General features: G+C 42.2%; 1 protein-coding gene across 1 annotated transcript in view; it reads right to left on the bottom strand.

Annotated features, from left to right (window-relative positions):
- The window catches only part of dcc (DCC netrin 1 receptor), a 304,524-nt gene that overhangs the window by 200,914 nt on the left and 84,991 nt on the right, over positions 1–18,619 (bottom strand). Inside the window, exon 2 of the mRNA XM_078271664.1 lies at positions 11,210–11,575. Within this exon, the coding sequence (XP_078127790.1) occupies positions 11,210–11,575 (366 nt within the window). The remainder of the gene's footprint in view (positions 1–11,209; positions 11,576–18,619) is intronic.

Below are 18,619 nucleotides of genomic sequence, written 5' to 3'. Positions count from 1 at the left end.
AAATGGAACAGGAAGAGAAGCGAGGCCCAGCATGTGAGAAACAGAGTTAGACTCTGAACAGCGGGACAACAGATGAGAGTCAGACAGAGGGACGGGGACAGTGTGGACGGGCAGTATCCAGCCTGCTGTGTTCAGGACACATGCCGTTTCCTGTCTGATCACATTCACTTCAACAACAAGCGGCCTGTAGCCATGTAAACACACCGCCCTGCTGATGCCATGCAGCCTCGCACTGAGAAGCCTGGTATTTCCATCAGCTGAAGCTTCAACCTTCATGGTTGTATTTTAATTTCAACATGGCTGCCGGGCCAGGGCCCTCTTGGCAGATTAACTAGACTCGGCAGGAATGTCAAGAATTCAATAAAGGGAAGTTTATTTCCTTCCTCTGTGTTGATGTACTGAGATTTTACAGTTGAGTTTGAACCGGTTTAAATGATTAAATGTGAATACTTTCATGCCGAAATATTTGAAATATTCTATTATTCTTGCCCCCCTCTGAACCCTGTGACAGCTGGGTTGACATACACTCTACTCTACACTTTTTAGGGGTCACTGCTCCATCATAATCAATACAACAACAACAGTTTATTCGTCCCCCTGGTTCTGTGCAGCGAAGACAACAAGACTCTGGGAAGACACTACTCAGGTGGAAAGGTGGAGGCAGAAAAGAAATATTTCCAGCACGTAGATTATGATTCGATCATTTCGTTCATCTCTAGAGGGGAAACCAGTTTAGTTGCACATACACAGTCACAAAATCAGAAAAGGACACCATTCAGACAGGTCACAGCGGACCATAAATAACACTAACATGTTTCAGGACAATATTGGTGTGTCTCAGGAGTCTGCCAAAACTCAGAAACAACGCAGACACTGTAACACAATCGATCCAACAAATAAATAAATAGAACGACAAAAACTTGTGAAACCCATTTCTGAGATAGAACATGTTAGCTGAACAGTGCGAGCTTTAGAAAATGTTGGTGGCCGTATTTCTTTACTTTGGACAGAGCCAGGCTATCCGTTTCCAGTCTTTATGCTAAGCTAAGATAACCACACCCCTGCTTAACAGAGATAGATTTTGACCTTCACATAGCACTCTCAGAAAGAAAGAGAATGAGACCACTAGAGCTGCAAAGATTAATCGATTAATCGATAAGTTAAACGTCAACTCTGTTGATATTGTCGCTGAGGGGTAATTTGGGGTGCAGCAAGGCATACATGTAAGACAATCAGACACACAACACAACAAAAGGAAAAGGTCCTATAATCCATAATTAAGGTGCCAGTTAGTCATCATAAAGTGCTCAACCAGAACAATCAATTATAAGACTAAAACGGACCCTAATGCCCTGTATACACACACTAAGAAATACCATAGAAATAAAAGGTCCGAACAATAAACAGCTAGCAACTAGAATTGCCTTTTCTGCAATATCATGACCATCAACTAGGGTTGGGTATCGTTTAATTGTGGACATTTCATGTCTTTATTCGATAGCTACAGTAGAGTAGCGTTAATTTCGTCAGACGAGACTAAATATGTTCGTCAACGACCTTTTTTTTCCCATGACTAAGACGAGACGACGACGAGACTGCACTAATGTCCAAAAACGCTGACTAAGACTAAATTAACATGCATCATTGTTGACGAAAAAAGACGAGACTAAAATGTCATGCAAATCTCTCTTCATTTTTGTCTAAAATCGTCTCTACTTTTTCATCATGAGATAGAACTAGTGCAGTGCCTGTGTGGAGTGCGTGCCTGTTCCAAACGGGCCAATTGCTTGGTTCCCAGTATTTTTTTCCCCACAACTTTATCTAACTAAGCGCGGTTCAATCAGGCGCGGCTTGACTGCGGCTCATCTAGAGATTTGGCGTGTCCCCTTTATTTCATCTAGCCGTCACACATCCAGGTAGCAATGTGGCCCGGGCGGGGGAAGGGAGGGAGGAAGCCCTGTTCAACCTGCTGCAGAAGCCGCTACAGCGCGTAGCGATGTGCTCCGGGCCCCGGGCAAGGGAAGGAGACAGGCTTAGCCTGCTGGTGAAGCCGCTCTTACACAGTTTGCAGAATGGCCGGAGTCATGTATGCAACCGCTGGCAACAAAACAACGTGCTGTGGAGCCCAGGAGCCCTGGCGCTTATCTTAACATGTGTCTGTGTACGATTGTAGTGCATTTTGTCAGGTAATTATGACATTTAACCCATATTTGGGATGTGTGAAACACTATTTGACTGAAATGGTTATCAGAAATAATTTATTTAAAAAAAAGACTAAAATGTTTTGACTAAAACTAGACTAAAATGACGAGACTTTTAGTCGACTAAAACTTGACTAACAGAAAAAGATATGTGAATGACTAAATATGACTAAAACTAACAAGGACATTTGGCACAAGACTAAGACTAAATTAAAAATAGGTGACAAAATTAACACTACAGTAGAGAGATGGCAGAAAACAGGGGAGAGAGAGATGCAATAAATGGACCCAAGTCAAAACGGGGACTCTGTGGTTCAGGGTTGGCATGTAATCACCCCTAAACCACTGCATGCTCCCGATCTAACCCTGGATCTATTAGGAGGTCATTTACTTTCTCGTACAAAGTCATTTATTTTCTTTCATTTCTAGAAAAAGGGACATTTTATAAGCAATGTATGTGTCTTTAAACACATTTAGAATTCTATTTTGGAGAAAGAACACCACAGTTTGCTTTGTGTAAAAGAAAAAAAACCTTTGGAATAAGTTTCTAAATCCCAAGAGTTCTACATTTCTGTCAGCATATGAATCCTCATGAGGACCTTTCATCTAGGGAAGAGGCAGGAAAAAAAAAAAAAAATGAATTGTGTTTTTATTACACTTCCATGCTGGCTTGAATCAGTTTCTGCTTCCTCTGTTTCACCTTGTACACACAAACAGCAAAGACAAACACTAGCTTTCTCTTTCTGTTCTGTAACATTAGAAACGCTTCAGTTTGACTGCTGAATCGTGGTCTGGTTGCATGTCTTGTGCGTCCTCATGGCGGCGAGGACTTGACATCACACAGATGAGAGGCGACGGGAACGCTGACGTGTATTTGGATCGTAGGTCTTATATAAGTTCTGCTGCTGTCTGTTTCTGTGTGGATCACACTGCAGCCTGCAGCTACGCACACATCAAACACACACTCTTGTTTCTGTCACTTGTGAGGACTCTGTGTTGACCTAGGTTTCATTCCTGGAGGCCTAAACAAGCACTCGACCGTAACGGCACCGGTCTAATTCTAACACCTTAAAACAATTGCAATTCAGTGTATTCTCAACCCTTTGTTGAACAGAGAGCGCCATCTAGTGGGCTCAGAAAATAAAGAAAATGCTTCACGAAGCTTCATTTGGCCATCACTACCATCTTGGAAACCAGAAGTGACCATATTTGGACAAATAGGGCAGAGCTGGGGAGGAGGATGAGGCTAAGCCAGTGTCTTTATGGTTTCAATGGCGCTGCGCTAAGCTAAACGCTAAAGTCGCTGATTTTCAACCCTTCTGACGCGAGTCACCCAGCTGAGTTTTACCGGCGTGTAAACGCAAACCCCCGGATACTGGCGCCATTCATCTGCATGTACGGCATTACGCAGAAAAACCTTAAGCTACCAGCTCTAACTCTAGCGCTGACTAGCTAGCTTATGTTGACAAGGTCATGAATCCGATTGGCATCATATTTCTTTTTTATTAATTCAAGAACACGTTGCCTAAATTCACTAAAACAGAATGCACATGAATCCATGTGGAGCAGAGAGTTTACTGTGATCTTCAGTCAGAGAGGAAATTCTGATCACACAAAATGAAAACTAAAAAAAGATGAAGGAAAGTTAGAGGGGAAGAGGAATGGGTCAACCCATCGGAATGGGAGGAGGAAGAGGAATTGGGAAAGAAAATGAGCATCAACGAGAAAAAGGGGCCAGAAGAAGAAAGGAAGAAACTTTGACCCTGAACTCAACATTCTTTCACTTTAACTTCCTGTTTTATGCTTTGGCTACATTGAATGCGTAACGTATGCGGACCGATCAGAATGGATCTTGTAACCGGCTACACCTTCAGCGCGCACTAGAGTGACACGGGAATCGATTGTCGCTCCCATCCCATCCCACGAAAATACCCCCGTCGTATCCCGATCACGTGACTCTCACGTGAAAGTGTCACCCTCTAGCGCGCACACAACGTAGGATTGTGCGAGTCACAGGCGAGATGGAGAGCTTTTTGCTTTGGGATCTTTGTTGTTTCTTCCGTTTTTTTGGAGCCGGCACAGAGCTGTGAAAACCTCAATCTGCTGTCGGCTGTTATCAGAGGACGCAGGGGAGGGAAACAAGAAATAAAAACGTAAAACTCCCAAAGTGAAACTGCCAATCAGATCACTGACAGTCATCAAGTCATTTCCTGTGTATCGGTAGTTTAATTGAAAAGACATAGATACACTTTATGATCCATTTCTGTGTAAAAGCACACCTCACGTAAAACAAGTAATAAATAAAACAAAATTACAAACAACAACAAAAAATAAAATAGAAGACTGTCCTATTTTTACGCACCACTACACACTGCTTTCTGCCCGGTGTCGCCAGTTTCATTGATTATAGTGGAAACGTAGTGTTGGAACGTCCGCTCCACATACGTTGCGTGTGTAATGTAGCCGGCCCGTAAGGAATCAAACCCGCAACCTCCATATTACAAAACTAAACAAAAACACTGTCTTCAATTGCAATGAGGACGGAGGCTGTTGTCTCCCTGCTGTTTTCATCCTCATTAGACAAACCGACCAAAATAAGTCAGATGGATAATAATATGCAAATCACATCAAACAGGCGAGGGAGGCCGAGGGAGGCCGAGGGATTTGGGGATGCTCTTACTCTGAATCGTCGCCTTGGGAACGATTATTATCTACTTCTGTGGGTCAAACCCCGCTCCTCCTCACTGCCTTTAATTGGGATTTGTCTAACTCCTCAGAGAGTCGACGGCTAATTGTGGATGGACGGACTGAAAGCTGCTCCGTCTCTCCCTCCACCCCTGTGAGCTTCAGCTAGGAGTTTAAAGATGATAGTTTGTGTTTGGAGTGGTTGGGAAATACCACGTTGAGGCTAATACACCTTAGCTAGAGATCAGCAGCTAACACATTTACATTTACACAAATATAGCTTTATTCGAGAGAAAGATTTAAATGGCAGTAACTGACATTAATCCTGCACTCATTCTTACTGAATATAAACACCACAAATTATGCTTTTTGGCTTTTTCCTTTTCCTTTATAGTGTTATATATCTGTTGACACTTTGTAACACATGTAATGATGCTCACCTAGCTGCTAGCATGACACGGCCTCATACTCTGCTTCTGACTGGCTAGTAGTCCTTACCTAGGTACTGTCAGGGCACGCCCTCATACTCTGCTACTGACTGGCTAGTAGTCCTTAACTAGGTACTGTCAGGGCACGCCCTCATACTCTGCTTCTGACTGGCTAGTAGTCCTTACCTAGGTACTGTCAGGGCACGCCCTCATACTCTGCTTCTGACTGGCTAGTAGTCCTTACCTAGGTACTGTCAGGGCACGCCCTCATACTCTGCTTCTGACTGGCTAGTAGTCCTTACCTAGGTACTGTCAGGGCATGCCCTCATACTCTGCTTCTGACTGGCTAGTAGTCCTTACCTAGCTACTGAGCATGTGCGACTCCCAACAAAGATGGAACAGAAGTGAGATGTCTCACTCTGTAGCTAAAACAGAGAGCTCAACACACAGGGTGAAAAGAGGAGCTGCAGTAATGTGCAGTACAACAAAAATATGGTGTTTTTTGAAAAATAAACCATGTAAACCTATTCTGGTACAACCTCTAAATACAATTATGAACCTGAATATGAGCATAAGATGAGCACTTTAAGTAATAATGTTAGGCTAATTATTAGCTCCCCGTTCTATGAATATAAAGCTATATATTTTTGCTTTGTCGCTGCTTCTTGTCTTATTATTTATTATTATTTTACTTTCAGTGGGATAGTTGACGTTAGATAGATTTACGTATCTTTTATTTTAGCTGGATTCTTGCGAAATCACAAGATCGCGGGAAACGCGGCAACATTATATCATATTATGTTATGTTTAACAGCTAACATTCAAACTTATGAATACATGCAAGTCATCCGAGTCATCGTGCCTCAACTCAAGTCAAGCCTCGAGTCATTAAGTTACAAGTTACAAGTCCAAGTTGAGTCTCGAGTCATTTATTTTTTTGTCAAGTCGCAAAGTCATCAAAATGGTGACTCGAGTCAACTCGAGTCCAAGTCACCAAGTTTCTGCCCCCACATCTCTGCTTGCTATAGTTGCATTTGTAGTAGTGATGAAACGGCGAAAACAATGTTTAATTCCTCTGGTTCACTGCTCTGTACTAACGCCACTCCCTCTCTAGCTCGCCTCGACCATATACCGTGCTCGCGGGCGCTGGTTGAGCCCCGTCCAAAACCTCATTTCGACAGTTTGCACCTGACTTAGTCTATATCAACGACAATCCAGACAGCTAGCTAGACTATCTGTCCAATCGGAGTTTTCTGTTGCACGACTAAACAACCTTTGAACGTACACATGTTCCACCAAAACAAGTTCCTTTCAGAGGCTATCATGCAGATGCACCGTCATTGTGTCTGGGGCTTAGCGCCGCTCAAAACGTTTGTGATTGGTTTAAAGAAATGTCAATAAACCAGAGCACGTTTTTCTCCTGTCCCCGGAATGCTGTGTGGACTAGCCAGACCCTCCTTCGCAGGGCTGTGTAGGAAGGTCTGGCAATGCGAGATTATACCTGACATGCAGCTGACTTTGATGTTGGGTGGTTTTTTTATACATTCATAGTCGTTCTAAAACCAGTCTGTGTATTATTTGTAATTCTTTTTTCTTTTGCTCTCTTTTTTCTCATCCTTCACCTGTAGTCTCTTTCTATTCCTCTGTATTCTCTCTCTGCACATTCTTCAATAGTCTCTCGCTCACAACGCTCTCCTTCTGTCTCTCTTTATTCTTCCTGTTTCTTCTCACTTCAGTCTTACGTGCTCTCTCTCTCTCTCTCTCTCTCTCTCTCTCTCTCTCAATCCGGGTGTTCAGCGATTCTAATTAATTCCCAGTTTACAGTCATATCTGAGCACACACACATACACACAGACAGACTGCTAATTGAATTTTTAAGCCTCTGCTGTTCATTAGCATTTTGCCTTGTAGTGTGTGTGTGTGTGTGTGTGTGTGTGTGTGTGTGTGTGTGTGTGTAAATAACATGCAGGTAGAACTGATTCATATTTTAATGTAATACTGGGATCAGGGTGAATTATTTCCTATTGTGTGTGTGTGTGTGTGTGTGTGTGTGTGTGTTTAAATTGCTTGACACACATGATTCAGCTCAGGTTTGCTGTTGTGATGTGCAAATACAAGTTAAAGGTACTTTCAAGGTTTCCCAGCAGTGCTGTCGATCAAGAATGGCGAGAAGTGTCTGGCCAATCGTCTGTCTCCAACAGAAGTGAGGTTACAACAAACAATTACCACTAGGGGTGTCTTTGTAAATTAAAAATCCATCGAAATGAGCTTTCGATTTCGACTATCAAAATTAAACGCAGAATCAGCGATTCCGCCAGTATTTACTTCTCTCTCCACCCCCGTCTACTTGTGTAAAAAAACACACACACACACACACACACACACACACACACCTTAGCTTACCAGCTAGCTAAAGACACAGGTTAACGTTAGCTTAGCAGTAGCCTGCAGCTTGACTATTCCAGACTACATGGCCACTGCCAGAGTCGGAGATGACAAAGAAACAGAACTGAAGAATACCCCCATGCTTTCCTGAAGCCACCAGTGTGGCAACATTTTGCCTTACCAGTGAGTGTGTTATGTTAACAAACAACAACAACAGTAAAGCATATGGGCTCCAATGAGACTCCATTGTGCATTCATGTACACTTCGTAAAACTAATGATGCATTCAACTGCAGATAAACAATGACAAACTCAAACTGTTGTTGCAAAGTACTCTTCTGCCATTTGTGACTAATTGTGGCATTGCTGTCCCTTTTTTCAGAAATTAAATTGAATCGCGACCTTAAAATCAAAAGTCAAATCAAATCAAGGACTTGGAGACTCGTGACACCCCTAATAACGATTTTACCACGTCTGTAACGACTAGTAAAATCAATGCTGTAAGAACAGAGAACTTATGTTAGACAAAGCAACGTGTCAAGGCCTGCATTAGTATTAGGCTTTTTTTAAAGTGTTTTTCTGCACAAGCCTTTTTGACTGAAATCTGTGAGGATAAAAGGAATTGAAAAATACATGCCACGAACCATGACTACCCATTTCAACGGTTTAGATTTTTTACTTCCATTCCTGGTCTGGCTCAAGACTTTTTTGGATTATCTTTTCTTATGGATGTTTTTGCTGGCTGCTCTGATGTCAGTCTGCTTTCTGTTACCCATAGAGATGCAGGTTATGCTTATTTTCAATGCTTTGTCACAACCAAGCATCCTCATGAGTAATTAAAATAATAATGACCTGCAGTCTAATACCTTATAAGACATCTGCAGGGATGTTGGGAATCATAATTTGACTTGTCAAACATAATGAAAGGATTTATGATACTTTATGGATAAACTAGATGTCATCAGTTTCAGTTGAAGCAACAGCAACGAATGTTCTGACAACAGCATCATTTGAACTGGAAAGAGCTTGTCATCAATGAACGCAACGCATTCCCATGAACGTATCCATATGACATAGTACGAAAATGTATGCATACCAAAATGAAAGATATCTTATGAAACTAGAAGACCGCCGCCTGGTCATGTGACGCCAGCTACAGTGGCTGGCTACGAGCTCCATGACGCCAAGCAACAGTTGCTAGTTGTTTTAAGCTGCTACAAAGCTCTGTGACGCCGGCTACAAACCTCCATTACAGCTCGGTCGCATCAACGTCAGTTAGTAGATGTGTTTTGCCGCTACAGAGCTCTGCGACACCGACTACGGTGCTCCGCATGGTGCTCCGCCCTATCAGCGGTAGTTGGTGGTGAGAATAGGTGACTTTGAGCCGGGTACAGGGCACTGCGAGCTGCCGGTCATTTCGGTGGACATTAAGGTTAAGTTTAGGCGACAAAACGTGAGCATTATGCAGCGACGAAAGTTACGTTTAGGCACCAAAATTTCTAGTTAAGTTTAGGAAAAAGATTGTGGTTTGGATTAAAACACTCCCAAGGAACAAGCATTTCCTTCTTTTGTTTTCCCCGGGTAGCAAACTCCGCTCGCCGGCTTGAAAGTCCTGTGTTTTATGAACCCATCCATTCACCCCGACCTCCTCCCTCCATGGCCAGCCACATTCTTATACAGCAGCAGTCAATGTGGTGGATACAGCAAAAACTAAAAACGTGTAATGCTTACAAATTATAGTGCTTAACTTTTACAGGCTGATGAAGGAGAGCTTCATTCAGCTGATGGCTACTCCAGAGATCTACTGAAGACTACATATGTGATATGAAGAGCTCCAGCCCATTCTGGAATGTCAGAGTAGTGAGGACACTGTCCAGCAGTATTTCAGAGTCCCACAAGGAAGCTGCTTTTAAAGTGATATATCATGTTATTAAAATGTTAATGTAAGTATGCAGACAATTCAACTCAGTCTGTGCTTTACCAATATTTATAGAGTTGAGAGTAAATCTTGATGTTCATGTTGAGCTTCATGCTATTATTAAATAATTATTAATAATGATAATTAAATCATTAAATGAGTGCAAATTAAAAAAAACTAAATGCAAATTGTTATTTGGTTGTAGTTTTGATTTTGATATGTCTGTTGATTGGGGACAGTACAGCAGGTCACAAAAACTAAATTATGGGCATTGAATGATGTGGGCACAAACTTAATTTGTCGCAATCTGTGGTTAATTGATGATGTAAATTATCCAATGTTTGATGAGTCTGAGTCATTTTTTTCACACCATATACATTATTTTTCCTTTGAATTAAATATAGATTTGAAATCCGTCTTATACAGCATATTGTCTCACAGTGTAGACAGTGCACACTGTTGGTGATGGTGATGCACTTAAGTCTCTGTTGCTCTCGGCCTATTAATGTCTCCCATAAACAATATTGATCTTAAGCCACACTCCACTTACTAAATTACATTATTACATTACCTTGCTTCTATTTAATAAATAGGAACATTAAAATAAATAGAGGAAGCTAAGCAATATCAAGTATGTATGTGTGTGTGTGTGCGTGCGTGCGTGCGTGCGCGCGCGCGTGCCATGGGAAATGTCAAGGACAGGTCAAGTGTCATGGAAACAATCTGAATAAGGGAATCTCTTCTTCTGCTCTCCTCTTCTTAGGAAACCATGTTGGTTAAAACCCAGCATGTGGACATTGAGTTAAGACTTTTGTTTCCCAAATCACATTTTGTTGCATTATATAGCTAAGTGGAACATTTTGTTGCATTATATAGCTAAATTGAACATTTTGTTGCATTATACTGTATAGCTAAGTGGAAGCAATCTGTTTAAACCCAGAAATTAAGAGGCCCTACAGTTGAGCCCTGTGGGACCCCACAGCTGATATGTGAGGAGGTGGTGTTTATTATTACTTTAAGAGACAGTTTGGATTTTAAAGGAGGATCTGAACTAATCAAGGGGTGAGCCTTAAACACCTGCTATGTGATGCAGTGTAATAAAATCAAGTAGCCTGAAAGTTGTGCTAAGATTCGACAAAACCATGAGTCAGTTAACAGTTACCTGTATGTGCTGTTAGCAAAACATTATTTGTGTGTTGGAATACAATAGGGGAGTAAATCTTCACTAGTCTCACGATTCGATTACGATTATGTCAACAATTCGATTCAATAGCCTGATGCTTCACCTCTTTAATATTATTATTTATTGCTATACATGTTTTTATCAACAAATTCAAGCAGTCTGATATATTTGAACTCCCCTTTTTATTGTATCTGCTCTTATAAATGCTAATTCTTAATAACAGACAAAAGGCAAAAACAAAAAAGCAGCGACCGGAGTAACATCAGTAGGCAATAATCGATTATGGTCTGTCACTGCATAGATGCAGAATTGTCCACGTCTGCATCGCGATGCATCAATGCAATGATACATTTCAACACCGCTAGAATCATTTCAACATCCCTAGAATACAACATAGAGCGTTCACTTACCAGCCACAGTGACCCTGGCGGTCCGGCTAACGATGCTCCCCAGTCCGTCCAGTGTGGCGATGCACTGGTATTCACCCTCATCAGGTCGGTGGTGCCGCGAGTGGACAACATTCTGCACCTGCAGCGAACCATTAGCCAGCTGCCGTCGCCGCTCATCCACCACTGCACTCAGCAGCACGCCGTCCTTACGCCATGTGATGATGGGAGGTCCTGCCACTGCATCGGACTGTGCCTGGCACTCGAGCTGCAACACGCCTCCTCGCACCGTCACTGTGTCCTGAGGCTCCTGGGTGAAAGTGAAGTCCACGAAACCTCCAAGAGTAGAGGAGGAGGACGACGACGAAGAAGAGGAGGAAGTGTCCGAGGCTGTAGGAGGAGAGGAAATGAGAAGTTAGATGGAAGCACAGCAACATGAGATCACCGATAGGAAAGTTATTTATTCATGCAAATGCTCTCCGTTAAATAAACAACAGAGCTGCAAACAAACACAGGTGTGGTTCATAACAGGGATGAGGTACAGTCCAGTGGGGGATGTGTCATATTCAATACAAGACACAATAAATTGAAAACTAAATAAATTAATCATTCTTGAGTTAAGAAACATCTCACAATGCAAGACCAAAAGCCATCATCAATACTGGGCAAAACGTGCATCTGCCACGGGGCCCCAAGGCCTGCAGTGGGCCCAAGGCCTGCAGTGGGACCGAGGCCTGCAGGGGGCCCAAGGCCTGCAGGGGACCCAAGGGCTGCAGAGGGCTCAAGACCTGCAGGGAGCCCAAGGCCTGCAGGGGGCCCTAGGCCTGCAGGGGACACAAGGTCTGCGGGGGCCCAAGGCCTGCTGGTCTGTTTCTTTATTAGCTCACCTTACGGTTGAAGTCTGGTTATGTTTAGGCAACAAAACCACTTAGCTAATATCAGACGTTCAGACTTCAGGTTATGCACGTCACACGGAACATTACATGTCTCTGTTTGATCCGTTAATTTAAAAAAAAACCACCCAGTTTATTCTCAAACAGGACACTAACCCCGGTCTCCTGGGTGAAAGTTTGTTTGACCACCCCAACGTACCTCCTTATGCAGAATTTGGTGCCCTTAAACTTCGTCACCTTACTGTCTGCTTTGCCATCGCCATAATTACTACGGGCACTAAAGGGCCCACCACTCTAAACGTAAATATGAGTCGTAATTGCTGCTTGAACAACAACTTATGTGGCCATTTGCTGCGTTCATAGTGAATGATGACGTTTTCATCGGAAAAATGTTTTTCCGATGAAAACGTCATCATTCACGTCCCTTCCTGTGGGAATCAGAAGTGGGAAACTCGGGTTAGATTTTGCTAACCGAGTTTCCCAGTTGGTGACGCGTTGTTGACAACAGACGTTTGACTTTGGTTGACTGAACATATTTCAATGACAAACTGTTTATTGTGGACAAATGCCTCTGCCAAGAAACATACACAGACATAACATGTTTCAAATTATTCATAAATAGGCCCATGTTTAAAAAAACAACACCTTATCCGTGTCCTTTCCCGTTCGTTGTCCTGCAGATAACACAAAAAAAACACCTGTCCATGTGCTGTTTCTATGCTCGTATAAGAAAACAGCAGCAAATCCTTTGTTATTGTGGCCTCCATGTTTTCACACACCTGATTCTCTAGGCTACGGCCAACCGTTGGTGGCAGTCATGCAACAAGTTGTTATACCAAACGCCAATATAACAACAGAAGAAGAACACGCATCCCGACCATGTGAACGCTGGCAGTCGGAAAAACAACGTAATCACGGGGGCGGTCCCTGTTATTCCCAGGTGGCATGAACGCAGCAATTTTTTGGGCAAGGCCAGTCTCCATCTTTTCCAACATGAATGAGATCTGTCTCCTGCACAGTTTCATGTTAAAGCTTCTTTGTAACAGCATGTGAAGAAAGACTACAAGTTGTGTTTTTTTTTCCCTCACGCTTTTATCTACTTTTTAATTATTCATGTTTTGGCTTTCTTCATATTTGTAATTAGTTTTGTCAGATGTGTCTCATCACAGCAGAAAACACGAGCGACTTTAACCTCCGACCTGTAGTGCTTTGGTCTGCGCGATAACTCGTCACCTCCACCAAAGCCACATCAACCTGTAGTATTCTTTGATTTTTTATGTTTTTATATTTGGTTTCATCTTGTGACAGGCTCTTGCGGCGGCACCTTCTCCTCCCGCCTTTGATTCCGACGCTACTAAATAATGTTTCATCCTGATCAGAGAGGCGGTTTGTTCGGTCGAAGCCTCATTCAGCGTCGGTGGGTTTCCTGGGAAGTCTGAACAGAGGCTCGGAACAAACTGAATCCTCGTCATAAACACCACAAAGTCGACTTTGAAGAGCAGCAGATGTTCCTTTTTTTTCTTTTTTACGGACGTTCCTTTTAAACCCTCCACAGCTTCAGTTTATTCTGCAGGAAAACTCTGATCAGACAAACATCGGGTATAAAAAAGAAGTACTCTCTGGATCTGTTCCCGAAGGGATAATTCATCACAGATGACTGTTTTTTTTTTCCCCTTTCAGCATAGATTTTTCTCTCTCAATAATAGGACAAAACATATTGATTGAATAAGAACCCGTATCAATAAGCACAAGGCTGTAGGCATTACTTTAGATATACTGAGCTCATGAGTCACAGTCCTCCTGATAACTCCCTCTGCTGTAAAGTTCTCTAGTTCTTTTTAATTATTTGGATCGTTCACTTATATTTTCTGCAAGCTTCCTGTGGAAAGCCTGTGCGTATAAACTCTACATCACTTAATTAAATGACATAAGTCATTCATAACCTTTTCTCTATAATTAGTGCCAGATCCAAGAAACTCCCTCGGAAATGATTAGGAAATTAGCTTTTTGACTCACCGGCCAAGCATATTTTTTTTACCGGCCAAAATATTAAAATTGCAGATTTGTTTTGTAACTTAGGTCTACATAATACAACGTTATGGTTGGGGTTGTAAATCCTGCTGGTAGGGATGTGAATGATTAACGGTTCTTTCAGGAAAGTGGCTGCATGTGTCCAATAATGCACAAAACATCAACACGGGTACAAGCCTACAGCTGTCCACGGACACAGAGTGCGGAAAGTGTGTCAGAGCCTCCTGGACGGGTGAACTGAGACTCCTGAGTTTCCTGCTTGTCGGTCAACGGTTAATGATCGGTTAACAATTAATTTAACTGTGCTTTCTTTTTGGAAGGCTGGCTGCCAAAAATCGGCACGTAATAGCTAATCAATTAGCCTAAGGTAAACGCTAGCTATCAGTAAACAGAAGTGACGTGACGGCTGGCGTCTGGTGTGTGCGCCAGTGTGTGTGTGTGCGTGCGTGCGTGCGTGTGTATATGCGTGTGTGTGCACGCGCACGTCGGCCAGCCCCCCGCGATACTCCGACGTGCAGACAGCAGAGGAGTGGAATAAAGTAGCTGCACCAAATGAAGACTAAAAAACAAACATTTACTCGCCACGTGGCGGATAGCCCTCTGACATTTACTCGCCAAGTGTGTTGCGAGTGTTAATGGAACCTGCTCATGAAGATAACAATGAAGCAGGTAAGCAACTGTTTAAAGTAAACTCTCTAGATAGAATACAACATTCTTGTCATTTTGTCGATAGTTAATCACATACGTGCTGGTGGAAGTAGGGCTGGGCGATAGGGAGAAAATCAAATATCCCAATATTTTTGACCAAATACCTCGATATCGATATTGCGGCGATGTTCTAGGCTTGACAATTGGTGCTTTCACAAAATATCTTCACACTTAGATTTTAGATAATATTTATCAGTAATGTGGACATAATGTGTAAGTGGGTAAAGGCAAATAATAGAACAGCTACAGTCTGGTAAGTTCAGAAAAGTACATCACTTTACTGTAATGCAGCCTTTAAAACCAGGAAAAGACACTTATGTCATATCACGATATTATGATATCCAAAATCTGAGACGATATCTAGTCTCATATCACAATATCGATATAATATTGATATATTGCCCAGCCCTAGGTGGAAGTATTTACTTCAAACCATTTGTCTCAATGAGGAGAGGCTGTTCATTTTAAAGTGCATGTGTGTACACTTGTTGCAACACAAGAGGAAAATTGTTTTTATAAACTGAGCATAATCTCCCCTAACAACAATTCAAATTGGCTCTTACAGTGTATCATATTTCATTAAACTGATTTCATTTTCTTTGTGCATAAGAGAATATTACAATAATACATGTACAGGGTTTTCCCTGCCACTGGAAGCTTTTTGAGTGTTATTTATTTATGATCTCCTCTAGCTTTTCCAACAGTTTAGACACAGCTATGGTGATACTAATGGTCCAATATGATACGCAGAACTACCCCAATGGGACACAAACAGACTACAAGGAGACGTCAAATGACCACAGAGACCCAAAACAACCCCAAAGAAAACACAAATGACCAAAAACAGACTCAAAAACCCACAAAGAGACATAAACCGACTACAAAGAGACGCGAGATGACCACAGAGAGACAAAACAACTCCAAAGAAAACAGAAATTACCACAAAGAGACAACACGACTACAAAGAGACACAAAAACCCCACAAAGAGACACAGAATGTAAGGGGGAAGTGGAATTTTATTTTTAAGATAAGACCAGATAAACCTTTATTGTGGACCCATACAACAAAATTGTGAGTGCCACAACTGTTGGTGCATTAAAGATAGTAAACAAGATACACAATAAATAGCTAAAAACAAGAATAATTTAAGAAATAAAAAACACTAAACGACTAGACAGGAGAAATATTTCAAATGGTGTACGATTATTGTAATATTATTGTATTTATTATGGTATGATAAAGGCATGCAGTGTTTCCTCTGTTGATTTTGTAGTGGCGGCCCGCCATAGCAAAATCTCTGCCGCCACGGTATCAGAAATAGGGCTGTACAAAAGGCCGTCAGCAGTGATTGTTGGAATGCATGTCGGAGAACAGCGCGGACACGTGCTTCACACCGCGAGCGGGCACACGTGCCACTCGGCGGAAAGACGAGGGAAAGTAACATAACTTATGTTGTCAGTTGTTATTGTATTAGTGTATAGTTCTTGCAAATTTAAATGAAGCTAAAGGAGAATTCCGGTCGATTTCAACCCGTATCTCCCTGTTTGGAAATTTGGAGTGCTGTCAGTAGCGAGAAAAACTAAACCAATCGGTGCTACCTACACCATGTTATCCTCCTGCTAGAGTTAGCACCCAGGAGGCTGAAACAGGGCAAGTTTTAAACAAGTTTTTAGCCTCTAAACATCCTCGAAATGTCATTACAAGTGCCTACCCATGTGCAACGATTCCTTCCGAGGGAACACAGCAAATTTGACTGGAATATTGGATTGTATGAGTTCGACAATCGACTAGTGTGGACTTGACCGGCAAACAGGAAATAAGCAGAGCTATGTGCACTGGCTGGATTAACACAACTTTTATGCCTTTCTTTCACATCTACTGCAGTCAGATTCACTGTGTTCACTCGGAAGGAATCACTTCACATGGGTAGGCACTTGTAATGACATTTAGAACATGTTTAGAGGCTTAAAACCCGTTTAAAACTTGCCCTGTTTAAGCCTGTTGGATGCTAACGCTAGCAGGAGGATAACACGGTGTAGGCAGCACCGATTGTTTTTTTTGCTACTGCCAGCTCTCCACATTTACACACAACAGAGCTACATGTTGAAATTGACCGGAATTCTCCTTTAATGAAGTGATTTTCGTTGTTTGTGTTCTTCACCTGCTCGCTAAATTGCACGTGGCTGTTGATTCGATATAATAGTGGTTGTTGAACGCCCTTGCTCACGTTTGTATTTTAGGTGCATTATTTACATGCTGAAGGAGTTACACGGCATTAAGAAAATGTAATTAATAGTGTTTGTTTTTTTGCTATATATAATTCCTATGCATTGTATATGGTAGCCTTTACAATGTTATTTATTTCTTTGCAGAACCACACACACACACACACACCACAACCACACCAAAGCTACCCACGCCCATGTTTGTACTGTTGCTTGATCTTAATAAAAGCATCAAAAGAGAGAAGTTGTCTCCATCCGTGTTTTAACAGACACACCTTGGGCGAAGTTGGAAACCAGAATCAGCTACGGTGAAGTTTAAATACAATATTGTTGTTCGGACAGAACTTCCCCCACTGCTAAAAAAGAAATCCTAAAGGAAACACTGGGCATGTTATTGGTTTGTATGTGTGTTAAGTGTCCTGATGGCCCATGGAAAGAAATCAGTTTGTTCTGGATGTTATGCTGGTGTACCTCCGCCCACAGGGAAGCAGGCTGAGCAGGTAATGTCCAGGGTGAAGGTGGTCATTGATAATCTTATTAATTGAAACATGACCCATTTTCTTGAGGAAGGATGCCTAATACCCCCCCCGCCACCACCACCAAATACGGGCAGCTAAGTCTTCCACAAAGCGGTAGAAAACACTGATTTATTACAGTGATCTTAGAAGGCAGTGCCTGTCTCTACATGTTTAACCTTGTGCTGCTGCAACCTTTACATTCATGTGACGGCGTAGTGTCGTGTTCAAGTGTTACAGATGTGTTTCAGGTCGGACCTCGAAGTGTGGCGTGACTTTTACATAAAAGTTCAAGTAATTTGCCCATGCATGGACGCATAATTTTGAACCCTGATTGCATCCATTTCACACAAAAAAATCTTTTGTTTCCTAATCCCTTCCCTTCCTTTCTTGTTTCATTCTGTCCACCTTTCTTCCCCTCTCTTTTCCTTCATGGTTTCCTTCTTATTGATTCTCCTTCAGCAGTCCTCCCTCTCTCTCTCTCTCTATCAGTAAATCACCACCTTGACAGCTCTATCTGTACTCACTCCCACCAGTCACACACACACACACACACACTTCATCAATGTGTCCTTGTCCTCGTTGTCCTGCAGTTTGATGCTATCGCTCTTTGTCTGCTCTCTCTCCTCCTTCTCTACTCTCTTCTTTGCTCTTTTCACTGCCTCTTGTTCATTGTTTTGTTTTTTCACATTTCATCTGGAACATAAAGCTGGTCTACATTTCCATTTACTGTTCCATTGTTTCAGAATAATCTCCTAATAACTTCTTATCAAATTTCCTGGGAAAGGACGGTTTATTCCTGTACTGATTTTTTGGGGAAATACTAGCCTATATCAACGAGGTTTCATTTACGGGTTAGTTCCCGGGCCAGAACTAGGAGGTTCTGCCGGATGTCCCTCGTTTATCGGCCGGATGTCCCTCACCTTCCGCTTTCTTTGTGTTGGCTTTCTAAACCCCGGTCGATTGGAGAAACATCCTTCGAGCTAGAACCGACAACCAAATGATATCTATTGGAGTCAAATTCTTATCACACACTCAACATTTTAATTCCAGAGCTCGCC

This window comes from Sander vitreus, chromosome 16 (genome assembly GCF_031162955.1).
Source record: "Sander vitreus isolate 19-12246 chromosome 16, sanVit1, whole genome shotgun sequence".
Classification (NCBI taxonomy): Eukaryota; Metazoa; Chordata; class Actinopteri; order Perciformes; family Percidae; genus Sander; species Sander vitreus.
The sequence above is the reverse complement of the archived record's forward strand: the minus strand, read 5'-3'. Positions and strand labels throughout refer to the sequence as shown.